At 44.9% G+C, this 14438-nt stretch overlaps 1 protein-coding gene and 1 pseudogene across 1 annotated transcript; one reads left to right on the top strand and one right to left on the bottom strand.

The window, feature by feature from the left end:
* Window positions 1-1217: 1217 nt before the first annotated feature.
* Coa7 (cytochrome c oxidase assembly factor 7) lies at window positions 1218-9633 on the bottom strand. The gene is made up of 3 exons (XM_090333747.1): window positions 9455-9633; window positions 7434-7574; window positions 1218-2366 (listed from the first exon to the last, which is right to left on the bottom strand). Exons 1-3 carry the CDS (start codon window positions 9558-9560, stop codon window positions 1918-1920), a joined length of 696 nt encoding a protein of 231 aa, XP_090189873.1. The 5' UTR covers window positions 9561-9633; the 3' UTR covers window positions 1218-1917.
* A 209-nt stretch (window positions 9634-9842) lies between these two features.
* On the top strand, window positions 9843-14224 carry LOC150061820 (cold shock domain-containing protein E1 pseudogene; annotated as a pseudogene).
* Window positions 14225-14438: the final 214 nt, after the last annotated feature.

Here is a 14438-nt window from a genome sequence, read left to right as displayed (position 1 = left end):
TTAGCTATAATTTGTCTTCCAAAGTGTCTGTACCAGCCATTTGTTCCAAGCAATGAATGACAGCTCCTGTTGCTTCTCAGCATAACCAACATTAGTTAGACAAGTGTTGGTTATCCTTTTTTTTCCTCCCCCAGTTGTGGGCTTTGAACTCTGGGCTTGGGCACTGTCCCTGAGCTCTTCAGCTCAAGGCTAGTGCTCTATCAAAGTGTCACTTCTGGTTTTCTGGTGGTCACCTGGAGATGTGTTTCAGACTTTCATGCTCAGGCTAGTTTTGAATGGGGATATGGGAATGCTCAGATCTCAGCTTTCTGAGTAGTTAGGATTACAGGTGTGAATCACCGGTGCCCGAATCCATTATTCTTCCTTTTCTTTTTCCCAATCCTGGGGCTTGAACTCAGGACCTGGGCACTGTTCCTGAGCTCTTCAGATCAAGGCTTCCACCTACCCCTGAGCCACAGCCCCATTTCCCATGGTTGAACTTTTTTTTTTTTTTTTGCTAGTTATGGGTCTTGAACTCAAGACCTGAGCATTGTCCTTGGAATTTTCTCAAGGCTACAGCTCTACCACTTGAGCCACAGCACCACTTCCAGCTTTTTTTCTATGGAGGTGGTACCAAGGAATCAAACCCCGGCCTTTGTGCATGCTAGGCAGGCACTCTACCACTAGGCCAAATTCCTGGCCCCCCACAGTTGAACTTTTAAGAACTCACTGAAGCTAGACATGGTGGGCATACCTATAATCTCAGTTACTACTTGGGAGTCTGAGGCAAGAAGGATCATGAGTTTGAGACTACATGGTAAGATCATGTCTCAGAAAACCAAACCAAAGTCCATTGCACTTTGATGTTCAATTCCCATGACTGATTGATGTTATGTATCTTTTTCATGATCACTGGCCAAGTTTTAGCACACCCCTAACTACCTTACACTAAAAGTCTTCACAGTTGTACAAATCAGTCTCCTCTATCGACTTGAGAATGTACCCAGCTGTGCTCACAAACTTTCACCAGGAAATCCATCCTTCTAGGACAGCTGCAAAACTGGAAGCCAAAAGGCCCCGCCTCCCCAGTGTTTGTTACCATCAGGAAAATGACAAGCTTGCCCCCTGGTGACAAGCTAGGGGGATAACAGGAAAAGCAAATGAAATCCATGTCTATCCGACCTGCAATTTGGAGAGAACACTAACAATACAGGACAAGTCGGTCAGAATAGTTTATTCACAGTTAAAGCAGTTCCATCAGTGTGATGACACACACTTATAATCCCAGCACTAGAAAATCTGTGGCAACAGAATGACAAGTTTGAGGCCAGTGTTAAATATCAAGACTTGTCTCCAAAAAGTTGCCCAGATGCAGTGGGAAAAATATGCTACAAAATCCTTGCTGGAACCCTGCTGGGCTGCTTCAGAAATAAGCAGTTCCTCTGAATTTGAAGCCTGCTAGGTGACCACCATGAGCTGTTACATTTTAACTGAACAATTCTCCTAGAGGAAAGCAGGCTGGTTTCACCTTCTTTAGCAACCAAGAAGGCTAACAACTCTTAGATCTTTTTAACAACCTTTAACTTTTATGCTTCCCTTCTCATCACCACAATGAAAGTCCTGACTGTAAAGGCAAAAGGGAAGCCCACACCAATGATTATGTAACTGGGAGGGTGGCAGTTGTGACAATTTAACTGCTCTTAGCTCTTTAAGACCTCTGTTATATAAATTTTCTGATTTTCAAGACTAATTATGATGGTAATTTTTTTAGGCCTTATGGCTGATAATTTCTCCAACTTTTTGTTCCGCTTCCTTCCAAATCTGTTTGGCTTTCAAGTTTTCAATTTTTTTTTTTTTTTAGAGCTCACTGTTTGAAAAGTAAGCCCCACAAATGTGTATATTTTCACTGAATATACACTGAGAGGAGGCTAGGCCATGTTACCCAAATGTTAAAGGCTGGACACGCTTGTGCTGTTCTTTGTGCAGCTGCCGAGCTCGATTTTTTAGCACCTCAGCCTTGGCCTCGTCCTTATCAACACCATCTCCCAGCTTGTACATGCGGCTGGCATTGGCACAGGCCCACACATGGCCCAGGTCACAGGCCTTCATTGAGTATTTACATGCCTGGCTCATGTCCTTGGGAAAGCCAGGGGCACCCTGCAGGAACATAGTACTGAGGTTGAAGCAGCTGGAGGCATAGCTGCCATCGCAGCCTCTTGTATAATAGTCCCTGGCCTTTTCCAGGTCAGGCTGGCCATCCTCATTGACCTGTCCATCATGGGCCAGGAGGCCAACATTGTGACAAGCTTCCATAGACTTCCTTCCAGGTTTCTCACATGCCACTAGAAAGCAGTTCAAGGCAGCTTTCAGGTCCTGGGTCAGTCCACCTACAAGGGCAGAGAGGAAAGAAAAGGTAAAACTATGCAAGGGAAGAACCTGTTTGTCTCAAGTCAAAGTTAGAGAACAATTGCTGAATATATCCCTATCCTACGAGCTCAGGCACTATGTAAAGAAGGTACTGGCCAGGCACAGTGCACATACATTCTAGGTCTTTCGGCAACACTCTTCTGTTCAAATGCTATCCTGGAAGGAAGCCCATCTAGGTAAAGGTGGGGAAAATTGGGAGTATTATCAACCTTCATAGGTTATAGTGAGAAGACAGCATTTTACAATGTTTAAACACATATTCACTTAGATATACAGTTGGCCCCCCACATCCATAATTAGTAAATTTAATTTGATTAGTTGTGAAAGCATCACTGCACCTCAATGACAAATTCAACCAACTCCTGATTGAAATTTAGGAAAGAAACAAACAAGTCTGGGTTGGAAGTGTGGCTCAATTGGTAGAGTGCCTGTATAACAAGTGTAAAATGCTGAGTTTAAACCCCAACACTGTCCAAAACAGGAAAAAAAATTATACTAAACATGCATGAACTTTTTTCCTTGTCATTATTCCCAGAGCAGTACTGAAGTGTAACTAGTTACATTATCATTTACACTGTATTAGATATCATCAGTAAACTAGAAATGATTTAAAGTTCATGAGAGAATGTGTGAGGGTTTTATGAGAATACATTTTATAGGAGGGACTTAAGCTGCCTCGTATATAGCTACAGGGATCCTAGACTCAATCTACCAATACCAAGGGTTGAACATACACTAAATGCCAACTATTGTGCTAGGTCCTGGCAAATAGGACAATGTCTTGTTCAGGGGATCTTATGATCTAATAAGACATACTGAACTACCACAAAAAATGCAAGGGCACATATGTGACAGGGTACTCTGAGAACTTATCAGGACCCTTTCATAGACTGGGTATGAGGCAAAGAAGGCTCAGTGGCTCACACTTGTAATCTTAACTAGTCAGGAGGCTGAAGACTGAAGTTGGAAACCAGTCCAGGCAAGAAAGTCCTTGAGACTCTTTTCTCCATTGAACTACTAAAAAGCAGAGCACTAGCTTTGGGCAAAAAAGCTCAGCAACAGGACCACACACACAAAATAAAATATGATAGTTAGGTGCCACTGGCTCATGCCTATAGTCCTACTCAGAAACCTGAGATTTGAGGATCATGGTTTGAAGCCAGTCCAGGTAGGAAAGTCAGTAAGACTCTAATCTCCAAATAGCCAGTAAAAAGAAGTGGAGGTGTAGCTCAAGAGGTAGAGTATTAGCTATGAATGAAAAGGTTCAGGGACAATGCCCAGTGCCCAAGCCCCAGGACTGGCACCAAAAAAAGACACACATGACCTGGACCCTTGGTATAGTACATTCAGAACCTGGGGGTCATACCAGGAAGATCTTGAGTTTAATCCGGATTGGGCTACAGAGTAACACTCAAAAGTCTCAAAAAAATGCCATTTGAGCTGGAAAAGAAAAGATAGATGAGGAACTTTACACACAAGGAAACAGGACATAAAGAGAAAAGAAGCCATTGTATCTAGAGTCCAGAAACCACTGAAGGAGGGTAAGCTCAAGAGGCAAGGAGAGACTTGATCTTGCCAGGTCTAGCGGGTGATAACTTCAGGACTGTTGGTCCTAAAAGCGAGGAAAACCAATGACAATTTTTTTTTTCCCCCAGTTCTGGGGCTTGAACTCAGGGCCTGGGCACTGTCCTTGAGCTTTCTCAAGGCTAGCACTCTACCACTTGAGCCACAACACCAATTTTGGCTTTTTCTGTGTATGTGGTACTGAGAAATCAAACCCTGGTCTTTGTGCATGTCAGGCAAGACTCTTACCATTAGGCCAAACTCCCAGCCCCAAAGAGTAATTTATTAGGTAGAGTTGGTATACAACTAATTAAAAAACAAATTTGTGGGTTTGTTTTTTGTCCATGGCTTTTGAACTTGAGGCCATGTATTTGCTAAGCAGGTACTCTACCACTTGAGATACTAGTCCAGCTCCTTATGCTTCTATTTTTTCTTTTTTGCTTGGATTCCTATTTATGTTCTAGTAACGGGTGTGCAACACCACTCCCAACACCTTTCACTGGCTGAGATGAGGTCTCCAGAACTTGATTCCCAGACTGGCTTCAAAGTGCAGTCCCCCTGATCTGATTCTCCAGAGCACCTCGGGTTACAGGGATGAGCCACTACATTCGGCTTAAAAAAATTATGTGGACATTTTCAAATCCCTCTAGGCTATCACGTATTCACAAAAAATATAGCTGGGAAATGAAATCGTAGTTACCTGGGAGGCTGAGAGTGAGAAGATTGTACCTTTTGCCACCCAGAGCTGGAAGTCCATGAGATTCCATCTCAATGGAAGAAGCTGAACATGAGATCATCTACAACTGGAAGTCTAAGGCAGGCAGACCAAATAGGTACTGTAACTGGGCGCTAGTGCCTCACGTTTGTAATCTTAGCTGCTTAAGCTACAATCTGAGGCTACTGATTCAAAGCCAGCCTGGGGAGAAAAGTCCCTAAGAGCCTTATCTCCATAAAACCAGCAAAAGTAGGAAGTGAGCAGGCAACAGTGGCTCCTGCCTAACTATTCACTATTCAGGAGACAGAGACTGGTGGATCGAAACTTGAAGTCAGCCTAGGCAGGAATGTCTGTGAGACTCTTCTCGCCAACCAACCACTAAAAAGATGTAAGCGGAGCCTTCAGCATAAAAGCTCAGTCAGGGAAGCATCCAGATTCTGAGTTCAAGTCCCAGGACTGCTACAAAGAAAAAAATTAGTGAAGCCAAATGTCGGCAGCTCACACTTATATTCCTAGCTACTCAGGAGGCTGAGATCTAAGGATTGAGCTTCAAAGCCAGCCCAGGCCAAAAAAAAAAAAAAAGTCCCAATGAGACTCTTATCTCCAAATAACTACTGAAAAGCCAGAAGTGGTGCTGTGGCTCAAGTGCTAGAGCACTAGCCTTGAGCACAGAGGCTCAGGGATAGTGCCCATGCCGAGTTCAAGTCCCATGAACAATAAGAAAAAAAATAGTGAAAACAAACCATAGTGCTAAACAATAAACAAACAAGACAAAATAAAAAATATATACACTTGGGGCTGGGGTTTGGCCTAGTGGTAGAGTGCTTGAGGTTCAATTCCTCAGTACTACCTATGTAGAGAAAGCCAAAGAGGTGCTGTGGCTTAAGTGGCAGAGCTCTAGTCTTGAAAAAGCCCAAGGACAGTACTCAGGCTCTGAGCTCAAGACCCAGGACTGGCGCGCGCGCACGCACACACACGCACACACACACGTGAGGCCCTGGGTTCAAAGTAAAATAAAAATAAAATGCTTAAGCATCAATTTAAAGCCAGCACAGATGGCTCAAGCCTATAATTTTAGCTGCTCAGAAAGCTGAGATCTGAGAATAGGAGTATAAAGCCAACTGGAGCAAAGTCCATAAGACTCTTATCTCTAACTAACCACCAAAAAAGCTAGAAGTGGAGCTGTGACTCAAGTAGTAGAGCCTTCACCTTGAGCAGAAAAGCTAAGGGACAATGCCCAGGCCCTGAGTTCAAGCCCTGTGATGAACAAAAAGAAAAAAAGAGAGAAATTGCTTTTTTTTTTTTTTTTTTTTTTTTGCCAGTCCTGGGCTTGAGCTCAGGGCCTGAGCACTGTCCTTGGATTTTTCTCAAGGATAGAGCTCTACCACTTGAGCCTCAGCACCACTTCCGGCTTTTTTTTCTATGTACGTGGTACCAAGGACTCGAACCTGGGTCTTCATGCATGCTAGGCAAGCACTCTACCACTAGGCTAAACTCCCAGCCCCGAGAAATTGCTTTTGATGAAAAGCACTGATTCACTCCTTTCTTGGGCTCAGGAATTAACAGAAAGTAAAGAGAAAAGCTTGGTATCAGTCTCCATTGTTATATCAGTATGTTTTAATCCATTCACCACCTCAGATTGCAGGGAATACAGGACAAATCAACATCTTTAAAGGTAGGTTGAAGGAAACTGCTCCCATAAAAAAGCAGAGCCCCTGCAGGAAGACAATCCAACAGGAAACAAAAATTTATCTTGAATATGTTGCTCTCTCAAGTGATACGTAACAATTTCTCTCTAGAACCTCTTCCCAAGCCAACACTGAGATAAAGGTCAACAAGGCAATACTTTGTTTAATAACTATGCATGCCCTTTTTTCCAGACCTAAATTCTTTCTCTATTTAAACCTAAAGATCATATCTGCACCCTAAAGATGGGTTGAAGTGCTTTCTTTGTTTCTTCCAGCTGGGAGCTGGTAGCTCATACCTATAATCCTAAAAGGTCAGGAGGCTAAGATCTGAGAAGCCAGCCTAAGCAGGAAAGTATAAGAGAAAATTACCTCCAATTAGCCAGCTAAAGGCTGGAAGGGGAGCTGTGGCAAGTGCTAGTCCTGAGTAAAACACCTCAAGGTCAATTCCCAGATCCTAAATTCAAGCCCCAGTACTGGCAGGAAAGAGGAAGGGGACAGAAAAAGGGGAGGGGAAGGGGAAAGAAGGGAGGGAAGGAGGTAGAAAAAACAAGAAACCTTTCTCTGCTCTTTTCCATTTATTTGGCTTGTTGGAAAGTGTCAAGACCTGTCTATTAGGACCACCTGGAAGAAATTAGTCCTTCCCTTGGCTCTTTCCCACTTCACCCTGAGAATCCCTGCCCAGTATCAGTAACCCTGGCAACTGGCATGCCTGGGGGCAGTGGGAGGTCCCTGAGTCTGAGGTATTTCCACATCCTATAAGATCACATCCACTTCCGCTGTGGCCACTCCCTACCCCCAATATAATCTCTCATTTTGCCCCATAAGTTCTCTTGCTCCACCCGACTCCATCTTGGGTGGCAGGAGGTCTGCTCTTTCCTCACACAATAAACCCTCTTCTCCTGAACAGCACGCAATTTCCTTTCAGCAGATGTTACACTGTCATATGGAGTCTCTGGAGCTGGTTCATGGAACCTAAAACTTGCTTCAAAGAGTGTGCTTTGTGACTCTGATATGACACAAACACTGATAACAAGGAACAAAAAAAGCAGGCCTTGCCTTACCTTTTCCAGTCACATAATAGGCACCTAGTTTGTAGCAGCTATCGCTATGTTTGTTCTCTTCACAGTTGAACTTCAACACCTTAGCTGCTTCATCAAAATTCTTCTGGATCCCTTCCAAATAGTCCACCAGCCGGTAGCAACCTGTGAAGAGAGAGCTGTTAGGGTCAGGGATTGCAGCTGAGCAGCAGGAGAACCAAGACGTGAAGGCTGGTCAGAGTGACTCTTTTTTTTTTTTTTTTTTTGGCCAGTCCTGGAGCTTGAACTCAGGGCCTGGACACTGTCCTTGGACATCTTTTGCTCAAGGCTACTGCTCTGCCACTTGAGCCACAGCACTACTTCTGGCTTTTTCTATGTATGTGGTACCAAGGAATTGAACCCAGGGCTTCGTGCATGCTAGTTAAGTACTCCACAACTAGGCCACACTCCAGCCCAGATTGAATCATTTATTGAGAACCAGCCCTTAACCCCTCAAGTATGGCAAGCTGACCTTACCACAAAGAAGGAAGGTGATGGGTATCTACTCCCACAAGTAGCCCTGTTGTCTCCTTAGCTAGGGACTGAGCAATATATGGCCTGGGAAGACCTAGGTCCCTGCAATGTTTCTACCACTCACCAGCCTTTCTGCTCCTCATCAGCCTAGTCCAAAGACATAGTGACTTCCATGACTGAAAACATATTTGTTTCAAAAACTTCTCATGAAATTTAGTATTAAGAAAACTAGGGCCAGGAGTTTGGCCTAGTGGTTAAAGTGCTTGCCTAGCATGCATGAAGACTAGGGTTCGATTCCTCAGTACTACATACATAGAAAAAGCCAGAAGTGGCGCTGTGGCTCAAGTGGTAGAGCTCTAGCCTTGAGAAAGCTCAAGGACAGTGCTCAGGCCCTGAGTTCAAGTCCCAGGACTGGCAAAAAGAAAAAAAAAATAAAGAAAACTAAAAACCTAACGGGCTAATTTTGTAGCAGCATGAAAGAAATTCAACAGTGACTGTTCTTTATGGGGAGCTTAAAGAGAAGTGGCAGCTACTAAAGCAATAGGAAACAGGTTCCCCTTCTGTTGTGCCTTTCCAGTCTGAGCAAGCCCCTCTCTGCACCATCTGTATTCCCCTCTCCCTTTCAGCCCTAACACCCATATAGAAGATCTCATCTTTTCACTCAAAAAATACCTGAACATCTACAGGCACCTGTCTGCCATATATACAGACGCTAAAAATAAAAATACAGACGCCTTCCTAATTTTTCCCCCTTTTCTTGAAACTGAGGACTTGAGGTACCTAGGTTCCCAGTTTCTACCCCCTTTGATTTTGGAATAGGGTCCTAGTAACTTGGCCTGGGCAGCAGAGTAAGGTGAGATAATGGGCATGCACATGCCACCACGCGTATCTGCTTCCAAGTTTACATTCAAATACGTAAATGAGTACAAAACTGTACCCCACATGTCATGACTCAACTAAAGCGGCATGATGAAGCAAGTTAGTGGTGCCTCTAGTCCAAGCAGTCTTACAACTGAACTGCATTTCCACCCAAGGAGTTAGGATTTGATTCCACTGTTCCAACAGTAACAGGTTTACGGAGGGAGGAAAGTTTCAAGAACTTGCGCTGACCTTGAACTGTGATCCTCTACGCTCTGCATTGGAAGGAGCAGGGACGCTGACACACTTAAACCTTGGTGCTCGGCCCCTCGGTTCTATTTTGTCCGTGACACCGCAGAATCACTCCCATGGACAAGCGAGCTCCCGAGCGCCGGCGCCCATCCGGCCTCAGCCTCCGCGCCCGCCTCGCGCTCCCTACTTTCCAACACTCAGGCCGGGCGACGGGCCCCTGGACTCCCTGCTCGGCTTTGCGGACGAGCTCCGGACCGCCGAGGCGCGCACCCCCGCTCCTCCCGGCCCAGCCCGGCTCTCCCTCGCCCCACCGCAACGCAACACCCCGCTCACTCCGCACTGGACCCCGCCGCGTCCCCGCTCGCCACGAGACCTCGCCAGGTCTCCCCCCCGCCCCCCCCCCCCCGCCTTCCCCCGCTCACCATCCGGGTCTTTCTCTTTGTAGCAATGGTAGTGGCACTCCACCTTCATGTTCTCTAGAAATAACTTCACCTGTTCCTCGTCCTGGAAGTCCACCGGGCCCGCCATGGCTCTGGCTCGCCCCTACCCACGTTGCTCCGGCGTCCCGCCCACGGTCACGTGTGCCGGCTCGGGGGCGGGGCGTAAGAGGGCGGGGCACGAACGCCAGCACGGGGCGGGCGTCCCAGAGACGGCGCAGCACGCGTGCGCGGAGTTTCCCGTCAGTCATTGCGCTGTGGAAGGACGTGCTAGACCGCCGCCGTTTCTACTAAGGGTGCGTGTTTCGACGCCACCTCACCTTTGACTGCAGCTCTCTATTCGGTGTCCATTCATTCGTTCGTTCGTTCGGTAATGCCTAAGTGCCTTCTGTGAGCTTCTCCATCTTTGGGGGCCTGAAAGTAGGACAGCTATGAGCTATGGTCCCTGCCTTCGAAGTACTTGCTAGGCTGGTCGGGGCTGGAAGTTTTGCCAGACCTGGGGCTAGAACTCAGGGCCTGAGCACTGTCTCTTGAGCTGCTTTTGCTCAAGGCTAGCGCTTATTACTACGCTATATTCCCAGACATATTAGTATATTTTTTAAGAGACGTAGAACAATTTTTGTTCCAGAAATGTACCTTGTCATGCCTGTCATTGCATGAAAGTCTATATTGGGGCCGGGAACGTGGCGTAGCGGTAGAGTACTTGCAAAACGTGCATGAATCCCTAGGTTCCATTCCTCACCACCACATAAACAGGGAAAGCTGAGAGTGGGACTGTGGCTCAAGTAGTAGAGTTCAAACCCCAGGACTGGCAAAAGAAAAGAGTTCCTCTCCCACACTGTGACATCTGTGACCCTTGAACTAGTCACAGAGTCAAGAATATAGCACTGCATTGAGAGTATAGCTCAGTAGAGCACCCTGACATGTGCAAAATCCTGGGTTCAGTCCCCAGTACCACAATCCAATAAAAGTAAGGGTGAACAAAGTGGTTTAGCTCTATAATCCCAGCTATTTGGGAGATGTAGATCAGGAGTCTCATGGTTTGAGACTGGCCCATACAAAAAGCTAGTGAGTCGGGCACAGTGGCTCACACCTGTAATCCTAGCTACTCAGGAGGCTGAGATTTGAGGAATGCAGTTCAAAGCCACCTCGGGCACTAAAGTCCATGCGAATCTTATCTCCAGTTAATCGCTAGAAAATGAGAAGTGGGGCTGAGGCTTAAAGGGTAGGGCGGTAGCATTGAGCTGAAAAGCTCTGGGACAGGGCCCAGGCCCAGACAGAGGCCCATCTTAACAAGATCAGTATTGTGGCATACACCTGTGTTCTCAACTATGTAGGAGACCTTAGGTAGGGGGATTGAGGGTCAAGCCTGGCCCGTGGCAGGAGTTCCTACCTAACTGAAAACTAAATCAGAAAAGGACAGATTTCTAGTGGGAGAAGGCTTGCCTGTCAAGTGAAAGGCCCTAACTTTGAACTTCTGTAACACACACACACACTTCTAGAAGCTCAGAGAGGTTAGTGCCAAGTCAAGTACTGGCACTGACTACAAGTAATACTTTTAATCATTTTTGTGGAGTGGAACTTCTTTGAAATAAGACCACTTGAAAAGTAGAGGGCAGTAGAGAGTTGGTAAAAGGGAAAAGAGGCTGGGCACAGACACACACACGCACTGCTGATCCTGGAGCTTGAACTCAAGGGTCCCTGTCCCCGAGGTTTTTACACAAGCCTTCTACAGGAATCTGCCTGAAATCATATTTTTAAAGAAATTTTACCCAGAGTTCAAGTCCCACAACCGACAAAAAAAAAAAAGAAAAAAAGAAACTTTAGACTTTCAAAAGGACAGCCTTCTGAGTTGGCACCAAGTGGCTCACTCTTGTAATCCTAGCTACTCAGATCTGAGGATCACAGTGGGAAGCCAGTCCTGACAATTAATCATAGAAAAAGCCAGAAGTGATGCTGTAGCTTAAGTGGTAGAGTGCTAGCCTTGAGCAAAAGATCCTTAGGGACAGTGCCCAGGCCCAGAGTTCAAGGCTGAGGACCAGCAAAAAAAAAAAAAAAAAGACCTCTCTCTCCCCTTCCTCCTCTTTATTTCCCTATACTCTTCTTCCCTCTAACCCCACCCCCCTTTTTTGGTTAGTTGTGGGGCTTGAACTCATTATTCTTCACTCATTCATCAGACATTTCTTGAGTGCTTAATAATGAATAAAGCTTAAGGGATGCAATTCTGAAAAGTTCAAGTTTTCAGCTAGGACATGCTCTTATAAGAAGAAAAGCACTGGTTAATAAACATTTAAGATGTTTATAAGATGTAATCCTTTTGTGCTGACGAGTGCTGCTTCTGGCAATGCTGGAGAAGAGTGCTGAGCTTGTTTTGCTTTTTTGGGGGGGGTGGTTTGGAGGGGGCCGGTTGTGGGGCTTGAACTCAGCCTGGCGCTGTCCCTAAGCTATTCAGCTTAAGGCTAGTGAGGCTAGTGCCACTTCTGGTTTTCTGGTGGGTAATTGGAGATAAAAGAAACTCATGGACTTTCCTGCCCAGACTGGCTTTTTTTTTTTTTTTTTTTTTTTTTTTTTTTGTGGGTTCTGGGGCTTGAACTCTGGGCCTGGGCGCTGTCCCTGAGCTCTTCAGTTCAAGGCTACTGCCCTACCCATTGAGCCTCAGCTCCACTTCCCATTTTCTAGTGGTTAATTGGAAATAAGAATCTCATGACTTTAGTGCCCAGGCTGGCTTTGAACCTCGATCCTCAGATCTCAGCCTCCTGAGTAGCTAGGAATACAGGTATGAGCCACCAGCACCCAGTGGGTGCTGAGCTTTTGAGGATGAAGTATAGCAGAACAGATGTTATCACCTCCAATTGCTGCTTCAAGTTCAGATCAGGCAAAGAACAAACCTCTTATTAACTAACAAGACCAAAGGATAATGTACTTGAGTTGGAGATCAACATTTAAATCTAAAACATAAAGTTTGTGTCTACTCAAAAGCTTTGAAAGAACACTCCCTAATACTGATAGTAGTCTTTGTTTTGTTTCGTTCAGTGCTGTACTGTGAGATTGCTTGGTGCAGCAATAATTGTATTCTTTATTGGCTTGATAGAACATTTTCTCTCACTGACTCTGTGTGTGTGTGTGTGTGTGCGTGTGTGCGCGCACTCATGCACATGTGCTGTTCCTGGAACTTGAATTCAGGGCCCAAGCACTGTCCCAGAGCTTTTGTACTTAGGGCTAGTGCTCTAACACTTGAGCCACAGCTCCATTTTTGGCTTTTTGGTGATTCATTGGAAATAAGAATCTCACAGACTTTTCTTCCTAGACTAGCTTTGAACTTCAATTCTCAGATTTCAGTTTCCTTAGTAGCTAGAATTAATTAAAGGTGTTTAGCCAATGGCTCCTGGCATTTACAAAAAAAAAATACAAACAGCTTTTATTCTTTAAAACTTGTGCTGAGTGGGCCAGGAGTTTGGCCTAGTGGTTAAAGTGCTTGCCTAGCATGCATGAAGACCCAGGTTTGATTCCTCAGTACCACATACATAGAAAAAAGCCGGAAGTGGTGCTGAGGCTCAAGTGGTAGAGCTCTATCCTTGAGAAAAATCCAAGGACAGTGCTCAGGCCCTGAGCTCAAGCCCAGGACTGGCAAAAAAATAAATAAATAAATAAATAAATAAATAAATAAATAAAACTTGTGCTGAAAAAGAAGAGAAATCAGCATAAAAGTTCTATCAAACACATTTTAGTTCACCAGTGAAACTGAAGAAATGTATCTGATTGCTGGTATGAGAGATGGTTTTGGTTTCATCAAGTGTGTGGCTTGTGGTTCTTCTAGTTCAGTGAAAATTCTAGCTGAGAACTAGCTCCATATTGCAGATAAACTACAGTTTACTGTGGTCCTGATACGTTTTCTGCCCAAAGAAATCATGCTGTTATGCACATCCCGATGGCATGGTTTCATTCCATTCCCTTTCAGATCATCGTTTCTGGGTACTGTGGAAAACAAAGCCACTTTTCCAATCCTAAAACCACTAGCCTAAATAAAGGCAAAAGGAGACTGAGGATGGTATTACTGCTTATGATGATTGTGGGAATGAAATTAGCAATTGTTTTCAAGCCAGATATGTGTTCCTCAAATAGGAGATAAGATTGAATTTATTTTCTGTATAGAAGTAATGAACAATTTCTAAGTCATAAATCTAGTTTCAAAAGGTTCTTAGATTATGTAGCAACTCTGAGAGACAATTTTGGATTCATTGAAACAGCCAGTCGTGATAAGGAAACCTTTGTACATTATAGTGAGTGATGTGGATAGCTTGGAACTGGGGATCCGAATCAAATACAGCTTCTCTGAAAGCAAAGGCAATGAAGTCAGTGCTGAAAAATAAAGCTTACTCGGTGAACATAACTCAGGAAGTTGGTCCCACCGCCTACTCTGGTAAAATCATTCAACTCTTGAGGGTTGTTGATCTAGACCAGATTGAATATCAAGAAATATTGAGACTATAGAGAAGGAGAGAGGAAAGGATGTAAAAGGCTATGTCTATGCCTTTGGCATAGTAGGGCTGACCAACACAGGGGATTGCCTGCAAAAAGATGAGTGTCACATTCTGCTTGTGTCTGGTGGACTGTGTGAGATCAGTTTGGCTTCATTAACTATTATTTAGTAGACAGCATGTGAAAAAAATTTTCATGTGAAAAAAATTTCAGGATAGCACTGAGTTACAGGCAGAAGACACTGGCGAGTTCTCAGTGATTCTAAACATACATTGAGGCCTGGAATGTGGCTTGCCTAGCATGCATGAAGCCCTGGGTTTTATTCCTCAGTACCACATAACAGACAAGACTGAAAGTGGTGCTGTGGCTCATGTGGTAGAGTGCTAGCCCTAAGCAAAAGAAACTCAGGAATAATGCTCAGGCCCTGAGTTCAAGCCCCAGGACTGGCAAAAACAAACAAAGAACAACAACAAATACACATTGAGCTCAA

Source organism: Megascapheus bottae, chromosome 6, assembly GCF_031878675.1.
Source record: "Megascapheus bottae isolate mThoBot1 chromosome 6, mThoBot2.hap1, whole genome shotgun sequence".
Lineage (NCBI taxonomy): Eukaryota > Metazoa > Chordata > Mammalia > Rodentia > Geomyidae > Megascapheus > Megascapheus bottae.
This window is presented reverse-complemented; position numbering and strand designations above follow the sequence as displayed.

Bases quoted from the DNA above. Each gene is read 5' to 3' on its own strand.
- Coa7 (XM_090333747.1), bottom strand. From the start codon at position 9,560: ATGGCGGGCCCGGTGGACTTCCAGGACGAGGAACAGGTGAAGTTATTT. The intron at 7,575-9,454 runs GTGAGCGGGGGA...CTCTCTTCACAG, and splicing joins CAAAGAGAAAGACCCGGATG to GTTGCTACCGGCTGGTGGAC. The intron at 2,367-7,433 runs GTAAGGCAAGGC...CTGCCCTTGTAG, and splicing joins CTATTATGTGACTGGAAAAG to GTGGACTGACCCAGGACCTG.